The following is a 16,657-nucleotide window of genomic DNA, read 5'->3' on the forward strand; positions in this document are numbered from 1 at the left end:
ATTCCTTGTGAAAAAAATCGTTTATTAGCTTTTCTTTTTTTTAATTTTTTAGAGATGAGAGAGTACGTGCGTGCTCAAGCGAGACTAGGGGAGGAGCAGAGGGAGAGAGGGAGAGGGAGAATCCCAAGCAGGCTCCACACTGTCAGGGCAAAGCCCGACAATGGGCTTGATGCCATGACTGTGAGATCGTGATCTGAGCTGAAATCAAGGCTCAGATGCTTAACCTACTGAGCCACCCAGGTGCCCCAATTAGCCATTTTGGATAGAGAGTGAGAACCGTAGGGGGCATTCGGGGAACATAAGGTGGTTGGTTATTTCATGGCTGGCCTAAGAAGGGGTGTGGGTAATTTAAAATTCCTGTGGAGGAGGCAGGGCTGCAGAAGAGTCAGCATAAAATGGTGAAGCTCCGCAGTGTGTGAAACAGCACAAGAAACCAAACGAAACAACAGAACACTCAACGGCGGTAACGGCCCAGCCATGAGGGACCTGGGTACTGCAGAACTATTCAAAGTCCCGATTTCATTTTACTTTGTAATTTCTTCCTGACTCTTCCCCTGGCCCACTCCATGGCATCGTGCAAGTCTGTTCTCATCTGTCGGCATCATTAGAAAGGACCAGGTGAGCTCCATCCCTTCCGAAGACACCCCTAGCTCCAGAGATCACAAGTTACTCCAACAGCTCCTCCTTGACAGATTTCCATGGTGCGTGGTCCAGATGCCCAACTGCTGGCATGCAGGAGCCTCGGGCTCTGGTTCAAGCTGTTTCCTGCATTCGAGGCCAGCGGATGCTCCACCAAGATGGAAGGAAGGAAGCCAGGCATTGGTGGTGCCACCTGGCCATTCATCCTGGAGCGTTCCTCAACCCTCACCTTCTGCAGCAAGGTCCACTTTCCACAAAAAGGACAAGAGGGCATGGCGGTGTTTCTGGTGTCCCATCCACAATCCAAATCCCACAGAATATGAGATCAGGTGAGGTTTTAGTGGCACTCTCTCCTTCTACCTTAATCCAAGCCCACTTCCAGGCAGGTGCTCAGACTTTCCAGAAGGTGGCAATGGGGAAGAGAGGAGACTGGAGCACATAACAATCAGACAAAGTCCAAATGATTCCTTTCACCTACCCTCTAGAGGATGAGATGTAGAGGATATGCAGAGGATGAGATGGGATGGAGGGCACAAAAAAGTGCTCATTGACATGAAAGCCTTGTCAGTATCATCTGTCATCATCGAGGACACCTATCTTGAGAATCAACTCTGTGCTGAGCTTTTTATCTGCAATCTCAATTATCCTCACAAACAACTTTCTATACACTAGTATCTCCGTTTAGCAAACAGAGGAAACAAGCTCAGAGGGATAAATTAATTTACCCACTAAGTCCGCAGGTTAATATAGGATAGAAGTGGGACCCAACCAGATCTAGTACACACAACCCCAGCCGTAGGCCTGCCTTTCTGGAGAGCCTCCCTGAGCCTCCAGACACGGGGGTTAGGTGGAAATTCAGAGCACGTTTTCTTGCCCACCGCCTCCCTCTTGTGGCTCAACTGCATATATGAACTCAACGTGAAGGAGATGAGGCAGGTTACCGAGGAAAAGGAACGGTCAGGGAAACTGGGTTACAAATCCATTACCTTCACGATCTGAGTTGCGTTCTTTCTTGGGGCCACGGTTTTCTCCTACTTCAGTTAGGGAGATCTCCGAGTCCCTTCTAGCCCTGATGTCCCATATTTCTAAGACGGATACTGGTCTCTCAAGTAGAGTCCAGTCCTGCACCTTTACATTCTAAGAACTGTGTGTGGTTGTGTACGCGTTTTAAGGGCCTCCTCAGTGAGGGTCTCCATGACATTAGCACTGCTCTGGCACAAAAAAGGAAGTGGAATGTGCAAGGCTCTGCATTCATCCAGTTTATCATAGGTTCACAAGGGGGCAACCCTGGGCCACTCAGGGCACTGCCTAACCGCAGCGAACTTGGTCAAAATGGCTGGTAAGTTGCAAGATCCAGGATTTGAACCTAGGTTTTCCGGCCCCAAACTCAAGTTTATTCCTTCCATACGTATCTATTCTAGACTGAGTAAACTTCAAAATGAAGGAGCTGCAGACAGAAAGAGGCACAAAGGGAACTAGGATGTACGGCGTGGCAAAACACCTCGACAGCAGTATGAATGTAGGCCCACTATAGTATACAACACTAGGATTTACTCGAATCCTCTCTTGGGGTCATACAAGGTGTTAAACATTCCACGGATGTGAATCACGTACATGCTCTGTCACAGAAACAAAGCTGACTTAACAATAACTAGCTTGCGGAATTGTTTCAGGGCTAATGCAGGTCATAAGAAGGTGCCTGGCAAGTAGCCATAAAGATGATTGTTTGTTTGTTTTTCTAAGCTTCTAGAAAAGCTACCCAAAGGAAACTGACTAGGAAGTTCCACTGTGTGGGAAGAAAAAAAAACCCCAAAAAACAGAACTCACAAAGAATCTTGAAGGAGAGAGAACGGGGTGTGGTGGCCCTGAGGTACAGGCTAAGCCAACAGGGGAAGTTTTGTGAGGGAATATTCGGGGACAAAGGGTGATGAGAGGGAGGGAGATGGCAAGAATCAGCATTATAGGGCAGGTGCTAGCAGAACTGTGCGTCTTTGTGTTGCTGGGCACTTGAAGACGGCACTATTTTCCACATGCCTGTAGTCGGTATGGTGCAGGCTGTGCCTTGAGCGCTAGAAGAATTCTCCTGACGCCAGAGTTTGAGTTTCTTTTTTTTTTAACGTTTATTTATTTTTGAGACAGAGAGAGACAGAGCATGAACGGGGGAGGGTCACAGAGAGAGGGAGACACAGAATCGGAAACAGGCTCCGGGCTCTGAGCGGTCCGCACAGAGCCCGACGCGGGGCTCGAACTCACGGACCGCGAGATCGTGACCTGAGCTGAAGTCGGACGCTTAACCGACCGAGCCACCCAGGCGCCCCTCAGAGTTTGAGTTTCTATTGCTTCCCCCATCCTAATTCGTCCTCCAAACCATTGTTTCACATGTTTGTTGCAATATGAACAAAATATATTCACTTCAGATTTTAAGTTTGGTTATGGAGAGTTTAAAAATCTATACATTTTCATAAGTCTTGAAATTTTTTATAGTGGTAACAAATATTTGTGTTATTTATTTCCACTTCTCTTGCAATGGGGTTAGTGAATGTGACCTGGAGTTTTTTGTTTTTAATTGAATGAGGTCTTCTTGGGGATGAATTTATGGTGAATTATCATCAATGTACCAAGTGAGCTTAAAAACCATGTTTCCTTTATACTGGTTAAGTCAAGCACTTTATGATTCAAATACTGGGGGTTTTTTTGTTTGTTTGTTTGGGGTTTTTTTGCTTACGTTTCTCAAAACTTGCAAGATGCACGTTAAAAACTCTCACGACTGGTGTTTTTGTTAGTTTCTTCTATCTCTAGGCAAATCTTCAAATTATTTTTTTTTATTGTTTGTGTATTGTGTGTTTTGGTCATAAGGACTTTTTGTTGTCTAATATTAATATTACATGCTTTGCCCTTTTATTTTGCATCTTCTGACCTTCTTTGCCTCTCCTTGCCCTTGCAAACACTACTAACTAGGGACCTCTGGAAATACAATTGCCATTTTGTCATCACCGTGCTTAAATCCTCTGGTGGCTGCCGATTGCCTCCCAGACACAGCTCAGTGCCTGCAGGAAGCATTCAGTGCCCTGGGCATCCAGGACCTGCCTCCTTCCAAGTTAGGTCTCTCACTTGTCACTCTGTGTTAGAATCGTAACAAACTGCTTCTGCTTTCAAGGCGCTGACCTTTGCACACACTGATCTGGATGGACAATGGTGTGACCAAGTGTCAAATGCCAAACATCCAAGCTGCGTGAAGCAGGGAAGAGGAGAGGCAGCAAATCTGTCTTCGGGCGCCTCTTCACTCATGGAACAAAATGCCAACATTTTAAGGGAGCAATGAAGTGACAGAGAAGATAATTTAAATTTGGAACAAGAGCGAAACAAGACAAGGTAGCAGTTGTGGGCAGCATACTTATTCGATATCAGCATTAGACATCCTCTTAACATATTTCTTTTGCGCCATCGAGCGCAAAATAATAAATAATCATGAATTGTCACAGTCTTTAGTGGATTCCTCAGCTTAGTATCCATTTTCTACGGCCTGGAAAAACCTACCAGCCTAGGCACCGTTGGGTGAGCCGAAATTCCTGGTGGGAGGGGAGCCCAAGTTTTCCCCTTGGTTGTACTAGAGAAGACAACAAACTCTACTGTCTCTCTCCATCTTCGCTTCCCGTATCTTTCCTCACGAACAGCTGGTTGCTGGTCTTCTCATTTTCTAGCCTTAATTTCTAGGGCCCAGTGTACAGTATTTAGACAATTTGCCCATCTGAATTGCAATTTGAATCAGAGAGACAGTGATCTTTGTCACAGTAAACAAATCATTTTTGTGTTTTTGTTTTTGTTTTTGAGAGAGACAGAGAGACAGAGAGAGCACCAGTGGGGGAAGGGCACAGAAAGTGGGAGAGAGAGAATCCCAAGTAGCCTCTGCTCTGTCAGCACAGAGCCTGACCCGACAAGAGGGTGGGCGTGGGGGAGTTGATCCCTGAACTGTGAGATGGTGACCTGAGCCAAAAGAAATCAAGAGTTGGGGGCTTACCCAACTGAGCCACCTAGGCGCCTCTTATCTTTGTGTTTCTAAAAGCAATAGAAAGCAATAGAAAGAAAGCACATTGTTTATTGTATAAAAAAAGCTTCATACAAATGTATAAGGCATATTTAATTAGTTTAAAATATTCTAGATCCAACAGAACACAGGTATCTCCCATGTTTCAAAAGTTTGCATTATGCCACTTGGCTTTTATGAGAGACCTACATTAGTATCTGTTTTCGCTCAACAAAATAAATTCGAAGAGGGTTTTTGCTTTTACAGAGGACTCTGTGGCTCTTAACCTCTTGAAGGTTTTGTTTCTTCGGCTACAGGAGGACCTCCCAGCGCCTGTTTTTCTAGTGCTGCACACCAATGACCAAAGGAAGCAAAAAGTGATATTCTGTATTTCTGACTGATCACACCAGAGATATTTAGATTTTATACCAGGTTTGTGGGGTTTCTTTGCTTGTTTTGTTTTGTTTTATGTCTATTTTGGTCGGAAGTTTTAAAACAAGACTACTGACAATCATTCTGATTGGACCCTGCTGGGTCACATGTCCAGGCCGAACCAATCACTGCCATGGGAGGGATCAAAGGCACTGACTGACAGCCTCGGACTAGAGCACCCTGGAAGGAGGGGAGAAGTCAGCTCCTTAAAAACACGTGGATCTCCAACCACAAGTCACGGACTGCTGAGAAGCACAAAGTGGAAGACGGATCTGAGGAGACCAGTGTGTTACCCCATTTTCATCTGGGCCGCATTTTCTGATCTAACTCTCACCCAGGGATGCTTCCCTCAGACTCTGCATAGAGTTGGGGATCCTTTGGCAGCATTCCAACTTTCCTCTGCTCCACGTTTACAAAATTTAGAAAACAAACCCCAAACGAACCTTTCAAACAGTTATCCCATGAAAAGCTCTGTTTCCAGATTCCCCATAGGTAACCTAGATCCTACAAGACCGTTTCCTAGCACCAAAGGGGTAACTCAGAAGTATCTGAAGGAAGGATGTAGATGGAGAAAAAGCAACCTTGATATTCATGCTCAAGGATGTCAATCAATTCTGGCTTTCTAGAATGGAAGATGGCTGAACAAAACTGAATTTGGGCACCTTTATTAAAATGCTGTCTGCGGTGGGGAGAGGGGGCATGGTGCTTTCTCTCTCAGGGTAGGCTTTCAGACATTATGGGACTATGTTACCAGTTCTCTAGAGAAACAGACCCAATAGGAGGGAGAGGGGAAGGGGGGGGGAGGGGGAGAAGGGGAAGAGGAGGCAGAGAGATAAGATGTAGTGCAGCAACTGGTCACGTGGTTATATCTTACAGCCCGCTGCCCGCAAGCTGGAGAACCAGGAAAGCTGGCTGTGTCCTTCAGTCCCAAAGGAAAGGCTTGAGAAGCAGGAGTGCCAATGTCTGAGAGAAGAATAAATGGATGCCTCTGCTCAAGCAGAGAGAGCACAGCCACCCTTCCTCTCCGTTCTGTCAGGCCCTCGGCATATTCAGTGAGTCCATACTCAGCAGTGGCGGCCATCTTCTTTACTTAGTCACCCGATTCAAAATCCAATGTTAATCTCTTCTGGAGACACCCTCTGGTAGGCACCCACAGAAATAACGTTTTACCAGCGCTATGGGCCTCTCTTAGCCTAGTCAGGTTGACACATAAAATTAACCATCACAGGTACTTCTGCAAAACATAGAAATCTGTGGTCACCCCAGGTTATGAAGTCACTCCGGTGGCACTTCTGTCCCACTGAGCTTATTCAGAACCTCTTTGTGTCCTTTTCCTCTCTGGTTTCTGCATCCCTGGAACCCCCATGCTGCATCGAGTGTGAGATCTCTGTAGCGGTATGGTCTTTTTCCACAGTAGCTGTGCCCACTTTCTCTTGCAATGGAATCACTTAGGCCTATAAAACCAGGCTCGTAGGTGCAGTTTCCCTTGTCCTCATTGTAATTCAGCCAAAGAATCCCTCTGATGGAAATCCTGGACTTAAACTTCTATCTATGCCTGTGAAGCCACAGGCTGGGGGGGAGGCTAAGGATGGCCGGACATGGGGCTCTGGGGCTCAACCTCATGACTGTGAGATCGTGACCTGAACCAAAATCAAGAGTCAGATGATTAACTGACTGAGCCACCCAGGCGTCCCTTTTCTTACCTTTTAAGTCCACAGGCGTTTAGTATGGTACTTCACACTAAAATACCATGGTCTCTCAAAGTAGTGGAAATGTTTCTTTTCTCTGCAGCCTCTTTTTCTGCAGTAATCACATATGACCCTAATATTCTATATCCTTCTTTCCTTCTTTCTGAAAGACTCCACTGAGCTACGCCTCTTAAATTGGCCCATTCCCTTATCTATTCATGAAAGGTTGACGTTGTTCGTTGGTTAGACTATATTCTGTTTTCCTTACCCTTATCTTCTGGCCTGGGCATTTTTGTCTTCCTAACATACTCCTGCTCTTAGCCTTTAATACTCTCAACTGCCCCAGAAGCATCCATCGTCCAAATGAGGCTTGGTCATCTCATCTCCCAGCATTACCTGACCCGTCAAAGAGACATATTCTCATCTTGCCAACTTCTAACCAAGACTGAACTCAACTGATTATTGACCTGAAGCCACCCAATCAAGGCTCCAACACATGCCTCAAACTCCCCCAAATGCCAGTTTTTACTTTTATTTTAAAGTTCCTAGTCTCTGGAGACAGATTTTAGGGGGATTAGGGAACCACTAAAAAAATAACCCTTTCTTCTCATCCCATGGTTAGAAACCACTTGAAAAATAAGAGCAAATATTCAAGTGAAAACAAAACAAAACAAATCACTTTATTCGTGGCAAGCTGAAAGAAAAGCATTCCTTCAGTTCAAGGCCAAATAGAATTTAATCGATGTAACCAAACAATCACTGGCAGAGCTGAGACAGTACAGGTCTCTCCTCTAAGAGGAAACATCTAGCAGAAAAGGAAGGAAGGAACGAGTGAACAAATGAACGAATGAAGTCATGGGGGCTGAGCTGTATGAACCCAATCCCTGATTCCAAACTCTGCAGTTACACATATCACTCCTTCTCTGAAGGAGAGTTGGGGGTGAAGGAATGGAAAGAAGGTGTATTTCTCTATGGGAAGTTTTGCCACAGGAAATGTGGACTTAGAGATCAAGGAAGTTCCCTCCTCACTATGGACACCTCTAGGGAAGGAGGAAAGGAGACAAAAATAGAAGCTTTAAGGCTGTGTGCAACCGTTAATTTCTGAGCAGGGAAAGGGTGAATCTAAATAAATACAGAAAATAAATAATGAAAATGCTTGAATCTCTAGGGTAAATATGTAGCTATCAGTTTTTATCATTTCCTATACTTGTGTGTATTTTTTTAAATTTTTTTAATGTTTATTTATTTTTGAGAGAGAGAGAGAGACAGAGTGAGAGAAGGGGAGGGGTTGCGAGAGAAGGAGACACAGGATCTGAAGCAGGCTCCAGGCTCTGAGCTGACAGCACAGAGCCCGACGCGGGCTCGAACTCACAAACCGCGAGAGCATGACCTGAGCCGAAGTTGGGCGCTTAACCGACCAAGCCACCCAGGCGCCCCAACTTGTGTGTATTTCAAAAATGTCATTAATTACAATATGAACATTAAAAATTCTTCTCAAACATTTATCATCCTACCGTTCTGTGAAGCAGACCTGATCCTTTCAGAACCACTACAAGAACAATAAAAGAAGAAAAAAAACTATAAGTCTCCTATGGACACTGGAATTATGTCATTACTGTTTAACATACCAGTTTCATACTGCTTTGCAGCTTATGAAAGTCTCTGAATGGCATGTATAAATATTTTAAGAAATTTAAGATATTCAAGAAAGAATGTCAAACAAGAAGCATACGTATGTGTGTGTAGACATATATTAAGTACATGTGTTAGGTGTACATAAATAATATATATACTTCCTTTTTAAAAATTTTTTAATGCTTATTTATTTTTGACACAGAGAGAAAGAAAGAGAGACAGAGTGCAAGTAGGGGAGGGGCAGAGAGAGAGGGAGACACAGAATCTGAAGCAGGCTCCAGGCTGCGAGCTGTCAACATAGAGCCTAACATGGGGCTTGAACTCACGGACTGTGAGACCAGGACCTGAGCTGAAGTCGGACGCTTCACTGACTGAGCCTCCCAGTCACTTCAATAATACACGTACTTCTTGTTTGATCTTCTTTCTTCCTCTTCTGTGTTTCAGGGTACCCTCCTGAACAACAGTGAGAGTACTCTTTGCGGGACCAGATGTCATTGTCATGCACATGAATCATCAAAGGCAGAGGGACTGCTCTCTTCAGAACTGATGGGAAAGAGGGCTTTCAGCCTCAAAGATACTTTACATTAATCAAGCAGTAGGCTTCATCTCAAAACACTGGAAGTAGTTGGAAGAGGAGTCTCATGAAAACATATCAAGTTTCCATTCCCCAACAGTCAGATACGGTCATGCTTTCCTTTCCCTCTTCACCCCCCCCACCCCCCGAGACAGGATAAATGTTTTCCGCAAACTCAGGAGGCAAAGACGTTCAGTCTCAGAGGCATGCAGTGACCAGTAGGTGACATTCTGCTGTGACCTCCGGGGTGAGCGCTAATGACAGAGTTGCAGCCGGCTTGGTGTAAGATTTGTTTCTATTTTCAAAGGCAGAAGCAAAGGACACTCCCTTCCTCATGCCCTCACAGAAAATGGAAACTGCTCACCTGCATTCGTTTCTGGGGGAGCCCCAGCAGAGAGAGAAGCTGCTCGCGTGGGCATGTCCTGTCCTGGAACCTCGGGCCGCTGACCTGGGCATCACCGTGAGTCCCTTTGCCAAGAGTGTCCTCCCAGAGCTCACTCAGGGTCAGGATGGGCTCAGAGAGGGCAGGGCACGCATGTCTAACCCCGCGGATCGGATGCCTGCACACCTTCCCTCCAGAAGCCTCGCCATTTACTTCCTCAGACCTAAAACAATCTTATCTTGGGTGAGTCCCTTCACTCCCCTGTGTCTTCCTCTCTTTGCACAATAGGGAGAGTGAAGGGGGTGAGAAAATAATGAGCCGATGCTTAACAACAGTGCCCGGCACCGTCCTTCCTCTGTACGCGTGAGCTGCCTTCTCTTCTTTCCTTCCCCGCTGTGCTCTCCTGGACAACAAAGCGAAGCCCACCCAGCCACAGCCTGACTCCTTCACTTTCTCCAAAGCGTCCCGCCTCCTCCTTCCCCGCTTCCCGCTCAACACTTATCCGGAGGCCCACCCAAGTGATCTCCTGGCACCATTCCCGCTAGGCCAAACGAAAAGAAAAGCAAGGTGGAAGATTTTCATGGAATTCTTTATATGTTAGACAAAGCCAAACGTTCCATGTGCTTTCTGAGTTGCGTGTACGCCCGCGCGCACCCGCACAGCAGCGCCACATAGGAGTGCGCGCTCGCACACCCATCTGTGAGGTTCTTCACTTTCGCAACCATCACGGATTTATGTGCTTTTCACAGTTTCCCAGTAGATGGCAGCAAAGGGTCCCGCGGAAGAGCAGAAAGTATTGGAAAGGCTAGAAGCTGAAGCTGTCCCTTCCGGATGTTTACAGGACTCACACAGCAGGGGATTGTGCTCAGGTTCCAATAGATGGCCCGGCGTCCTGCCAAGGACGGAGCAGGTGGGAGGGATCTGCCCAGGAACGGGCCGCTTTTATTTCAGAATTTAGATCAACGAAGGATTTTTTTTTCCCCCGGAGAGTATTTTATTATCGGTATTGTTTAGAATTGCTTACACGTGGATGTTATAAGGCGGATGGCAGTTTTGTTATTATTTTAAAAATTTCTACAGGCCATGCTTCCCCTTACTTCCTGCACTTGGGAGGACTACTCCCAGCACCATCACCACCCCCTTCTTGATTTGCCAGGGGACTTATTTGATGATTGCTCCCTATCTGCAAACGGAAGTGCCATTCACCGGAGCAGAAGTTGCAAAAGAAATAGCCAAAAATGGTTTTCTCAACCAGCCTATAAAAGAAATTTAAATATGGAGTTGAAACTCAGAGAATTTCATTAGCAACAGACTGTCACTTGAAAACTTTACTGACAATCTAACCGGAAGAAAATCGTGGAGGTTCTCTGAGTTTCCCGCCCTCCCTCTTCCCACTGTAGAAGGAAGGAGAACTCCCTCATCTCTAGGCTCAGAGACAAGTGGCAAGGGGACCCCCCAGGGGGAACTTAATGTGGAGCCTCACAGTTTGGGGAAGTTGATAGACTTGAGTCTAATACACTCTGAGGAACTAAAAGAGGCCAGGGCTAGGGCTTTTGACCCTGATGGCCAGTGTATTTATCTATCACTGCATACAAATTACCACAGCCTTAGAGGTTTGAGGCAACATGGCTTTATCATCTCACAGTTTCTATAGGTCAGGACTCGGCACGGTTTAACTGGGTTCTTTGCTTCAGGGTCTCACAAGGCTGCAATCAAAGTGTTGGCAGTGCTTTGGTCTCAACTGAGACTTGTCTGGGAGAAGGATTCACTTTCAAGTCTCCCCAGTTGGTAACAGAATCCAATTCCTTGCAGCTGTAGGACAGAGGGACGGAGCCCCACCCCACCCCCTGCCCACCATTTTTTTTTCCCCCTGAGTAATTGCCTGGAAGTCTTTGTAGGCTGTTGGTTAGAGTCTACTCTTAAGTTCCTAAAGGCAGCCCACAGTCCCTGGCCACGTGGAGCTCCTCAACATGGCTGCCTGCTTCCTCAAAGCCAGCAAGAAAGAGAAAAAGATGCCAGGAAGACATGCTGGCCTCCTGTAATGTGATCATGTAATCACATGCACATAATCACACACATTCTGTCACTGTGCTGTATTCTATTTACTCAAAACGAGTCATAGGTCTCGCCTATACTCAGGGGGAAGCAATCCCAAAATGGCCAGAACACCGGAAGCAGGAAGCAATAGAGCACCCTAGAGTCTGTCTGCCACAGCTAAGCGGGAACAATAGTATTGGGATGGCCTGTCCTTCCACATGTAAGCCATGTGAAAGAAACCACCTGAGTGGTCTTAGACCTTGCTGCAAAGGGACATCAGGTGAAGCAAGGAGACCTGAAGAGAATGAGACTGGAGATTTTCGATGAACAGTCTGGGGTGGGATGTAGGGGGGAATCATGAGCACCTAGCTAATAAGTGCCTTGGAATCCCAAAGGTGCCAAGCCAAGGAATCCCAGTGATGGACCCCCAGTGCACTCAACCCCTACCAGCCTGACATCAAGGTGGGAAGGTACCAATCGAGGAAGATGTTTTCTGACCTTCAGCTCTCCTCATTTCTGCCCCTTAGTCTGCAAGAAACAGAAATCTCCCTTAGCAAGCTGGGGAGGAGTGTCAGATAAAAAGAGAGAGTACTCTTTCCTCCAGGAAGGAGGTGTCCTGTCTAAAGCAGACCCAAACTGAGACGTGTTTTCACAGTAAATGACAGTTGAAATTTTGATTCTTGCTACAAAAGGCCATATTTCATTCTTTCTCATTGCCAAGTAGTATTCCATTGTGTATATAAATCACAATTTCTTTATTGTGTACGGAACTGGAGAGTGTTATGCTAAGTGAAATAAGTCATACAGAGAAAGATACCATATGTTTTCACTCTTATGTGGATCCTGAGAAACTTAACAGAAGACCATGGGGGAGGGGAAGGAAAAAAAAAAGAAAGGGAGGGAGTCAAACCATAAGAGACTCTTAAAAACTGAGAATAAACTGAGGATTGATGGGGGGTGGGAGGGAGGGGAGGGTGGGTGATGGGCATTGAGGAGGGCACCTGTTGGGATGAGCGCTGGGTGTTGTATGGAAACCAATCTGACAATAAATTTCATATTTAAAAAAAATAAAATTTGATTCTTATGTAAAACAGTACATTTTAAATACTCAAGTGGCTTGAACTTTTTACTCCCTGAAAGCAACTTGCCTTAGATTTTAAATAAGAAGCTGGGGAGATGCAGTCCTATTGAGGATGTTTGGACAGAACTGCTGTGGGGAAAGAATAAGATTGTTTTCTTTGCATTCTTTGAATCCCGCTTTTTCAAGTACAAGTTACAAAGATTTTGAAAAGCCAAAGAGAAAAAGTGCTATATTTTTTTTTTCTTCGTATTGCTACTATACTCATGCTTGAGGAATTGAGCTGTTAAATTCCTTAACACCATGGGATGCTCCTTAGGGAAGAATTGGGATGTTCTTCCTCAGAAAAAGCGCTGTATCCCCAAATTCTATAATTAAAGAAACATGACTATACACCAGTAGTAATTTACCTATTTTAACTAACTCACTTTTTCTACTTAAATAAGTGCATTAAAATAATGTCATCACTGTACATATTGGGGCAGTATTATTTACTACAATAAAAATAATCACAAGTAAGTGTAATTTTAAATGAAAATCATTACAGATTAAATAAATAAGAAATATCTGTAGCAGTAAATCTAGTTGACTATCGAATGCCAAGAATTAGTATGATTATAATCAGTTAAGTGGTGAAGGGGTTTTGTCTGAATCCCACTTACTTAAAATGAAGGTGACATTTCATATCAATAAGATAGCTTTTCAAAATTCAATATTAAGAATCTCACATCACATGTATATTGAATCAGAAAGTTCATAAGATTTTAATCCCATTATCTGGTAAGATTTGACATGTGTCAAAGAGTAAAATAAACATCATCAGAGCTACCAAACATGAGAGAGAGAGACAGAGACAGACAGAGAAAGAAAGAAAGAAAAGAAAGAAAGAAAGAAAGAAAGAAAGAAAGAAAGAAAGAAAGAAAGAAAGAAAGAAAGAAAAGAAAAGAAAAGAAAAGAAAAGAAAAGGAAAGGAGAGAGGGAGGGAGGAAGGAAGGAAGAGAGAGAAAGAGAGAAAGCAAGCAAGCAAGCAAGAAATCTGCTTTGTGTTTATACATGTGCCTGTAAGGAAATACCCCAGAGAGGAAATTCATTAAGAAATCACTGAGTGGGGAAAGTCAGGGTTTTTCCAACTGCTAAGAAGGCCGTTTCATAGTGGTTATGTAAACTGAAGACTGAAAACTAGCACTCTTGATGGGGAAAATGAGTTTAGAATAAGTCTTACTATTCAAAATTTATAATCATTTATCAGCTTCAGTGGGTTGAATCAGTTGTTGTGAGACACTATATTCAGTTTTGATTTATTTCCTAGAAATATTTACCTTTCACACTCAAAATTAATTGCTAGTCAAAATTATAGGAAAAAACTGACGAAGAAATTTTTCTCTTTAAAATGCCATTAAAATTTGAGGGGCGCCTGGGTGGCTTGGTCGGTTAAGCGTCCGACTTCGGCTCAGGTCATGATCTCACGGTCTGTGAGTTCAAGCCCCGCGTCGGGCTCTGTGCTGACCGCTCAGAGCCTGGAGCCTGTTTCAGATTCTGTGTCTCCCTCTCTCTCTGCCCCTCCCCTGTTCATGCTCTGTCTCTGTCTCAAAAATAAATAAACGTTTAAAAAAAAAAAAATTTGATATAACGTAGGGGTGTGTGTGTGTGTGTGTGTGTGTGTGTGTGTGCGTTTAAAAATGAAATATAAAATTCTTCCAAATTCATTTTTTTAAGTTTATTTATTTATTTTGAGAGAGACAGACACAGTTTGAGCGGGGGAGGGGTAGAGAGAGAGGGAGAGAGTGGATCCCAAGCAGGCCCCATGCCACCAGCACAGAACCCAATGTGGGGCTCAAACCCATGAACCGTGAGATCTTGAACTGAGCCAAAACCAAGAATCACATGCTTAACCGACTGAGCCACCCAGGCATCCTTCAAATGCCTTTTAATAATATCTGCTAAGTGATAGTAAAATGGTTTCATATCCTTACACAGCTACCATTTGGTTTAAGAAAATAGAAAGAAATCTTATAAAGTCTTAAATGTGTTGTTTCATAGTTTTTCAAATATTTTCAGCTATATCTTCAAATGAGTTCATAATCAGCTTATGTGACCCCTACAAGGAATCTAGCTCACCAAGATGAATACACATACATCAATAGAAATTATCTTGCAAATTCAACACTAATTGTAAGAAGATAATTTGCTTCTTCATTCTTGGGTCTCCCTATCTTTCTTACAGACTCATGGTGACTTTATTCAAGAATGGTGTAGTGCACAGCTAAACATACACACACACACACACACACACACACACACACACACACACACACAACAGTATTTTCTAGCCTTCCTTGTGGATAGAAATGGCAATGTGACATGGTTCTAGCCAATTAGACTTAAGAAAAATTTTGCTGGAGATTCTTGGGAATGCACTAATTTCTTATTTAGGTGCTAGGCTTCCTCTTTGTTATCTTTCTTCCTCCCCCTGAGCACCCAACTTGCTCACTGATGATGAAAATCTACATTATGGATAACTGAGCAGAAAGACAGAAAAGAGGAGCTCATCTGGAAAACAGTCTGGAGGTTCCTCAAAAAATGAAGCATAGAGCTACCCTACGACCCAGCAATTGCACTACTAGGCATTTACCCAAGGAATACAGGTGTGCTATTTCAAAGGGGCACATGCACCCCCATGTTTATAGCAGCACTATCCACAATAGCCAAAGTATGGAAAGAGCCCAAATGTCCATGGACAGATGAATGGATGAAGACGTGGTACACACACACACACACACACACACACACACACACACACACACACTGGAGTATTACTTGGCAATCAAAAAGAACGAAATCTTGCCATTTGCAACTACATGGATGGAACTGGAGGGTATCATGCTAAGCGAAATCCATTAGAGAAAGACAAATATCATATGACGTCGCTCATATGTGAAATTTAAGACACAAAGCAGATGAACAGAAGGGAAGGGAAGCAAAAATAATATAAAAACAGGGAGGGGGACAAAACAGAAGAGACTCTTAAATATAGAGAACAAACTGAGGGTTGCTGGAGGGATTGTGGGTGGAGGGATGGGCTAAATGAGCAAGGGGAATTAAGGAAGACACTTGTTGGGATGAGCACTGGATGTTACATGTAGGGGACGAATCACTGGAATCTACTCCTAAAATCATTATTGCACTACATGCTAACTAACTTGGATGTCAATTTAAAAAATAAATAAATATATATATTATTAAAAAAAGAAAGAAAGAAAAGGGCAGCTCAGATCCCAAAGAGAATAATGAACCGTGCTCTGGGAACCTCTCCTGGATAGTCAGAGTCCCCTATTTCTGGAGAAAAAAAATGTCAGTCATCTCTGTTCAAGGTCATAGAGATCTGAGATCCACTTCTATGTTTTCTAACTTCACAGTCAGCCTGGGGTGGAGAGGGTGGAAAATTGGGAAATCACTAGTCTGCACCCTTGAAGCAAGCTCAGCACCATGAATCATTTGCCATCTAGAGCACTAGAACTCTGCAAAGGGCTAAGGATACTTCGATCAATACCCAGGAGGATGGATTTAGAGTTAATGTAGAAAAACTATTGAGACCTGAAATACACTTTTCTGTAAAGGGGGTGGGAGAAGATGTTGGGCAAAGAATACAGATTTTTTTGAATTCTAATATATGTCAAGACTCTCTGCTGAGCACAGTATATAGACTTATATACGTGACAATATATGACTGAATCCTCACAAAAATTCTGAAAACCTTTTCATTATCCCTTTATGTATGAGAAAGCTGACTGGATATTTAACTGATTTTCCCATGAATTCCTTCTCAGACTTAGAAGAGATGTGAGAGAAGCCCAATGACCAGCATCCTTCTTTGACAACTTGTTTAGTAGTTAGCAGACCCAGAGGAAGGTCTGGACCACGAGGGTTTTCCTCAATGACGATGACATTGGCCATGGGGATGAAGACGATGACAAAGTGACAGACTGTTGCCCTGGTGCACACCTGGACCCAGCTGCCAAAAGCCTTGGATTCTAGTCCCATGATGAGTGACCTGTGGTGGGCTCCTCATCTGGAGAATAAAAGGATTGGACTAAAATTCTCTCCAAGTATCCTATGAGTTTCTTAAACACCCCTGGCTTAGGTTTGCTCCTCTCCCAGCAGAGAGCCT

General features: G+C 44.1%; 1 protein-coding gene across 5 annotated transcripts in view; it reads right to left on the reverse strand.

Annotated features, from left to right (window-relative positions):
• Positions 1 to 16,657, reverse strand: part of LOC131487942 (membrane-spanning 4-domains subfamily A member 4A-like) — a 167,218-nt gene that overhangs the window by 36,321 nt on the left and 114,240 nt on the right. The window contains exon 1 of one of the 5 annotated variants that reach the window (XM_058689152.1): positions 9,357 to 9,989. The exons of 3 other annotated variants lie outside the window; for them this stretch is intronic. In XM_058689152.1, the coding sequence (XP_058545135.1) occupies positions 9,357 to 9,448 (92 nt within the window). In that variant the 5' untranslated portion in view covers positions 9,449 to 9,989. Of the gene's footprint in view, positions 1 to 9,356; positions 9,990 to 16,657 lie in introns of those variants that run through there. One more of the 5 variants, XM_058689148.1, reaches the window with a different exon arrangement.

This window comes from Neofelis nebulosa, chromosome 10 (genome assembly GCF_028018385.1).
Source record: "Neofelis nebulosa isolate mNeoNeb1 chromosome 10, mNeoNeb1.pri, whole genome shotgun sequence".
In the NCBI taxonomy this organism is placed as follows: Eukaryota; Metazoa; Chordata; class Mammalia; order Carnivora; family Felidae; genus Neofelis; species Neofelis nebulosa.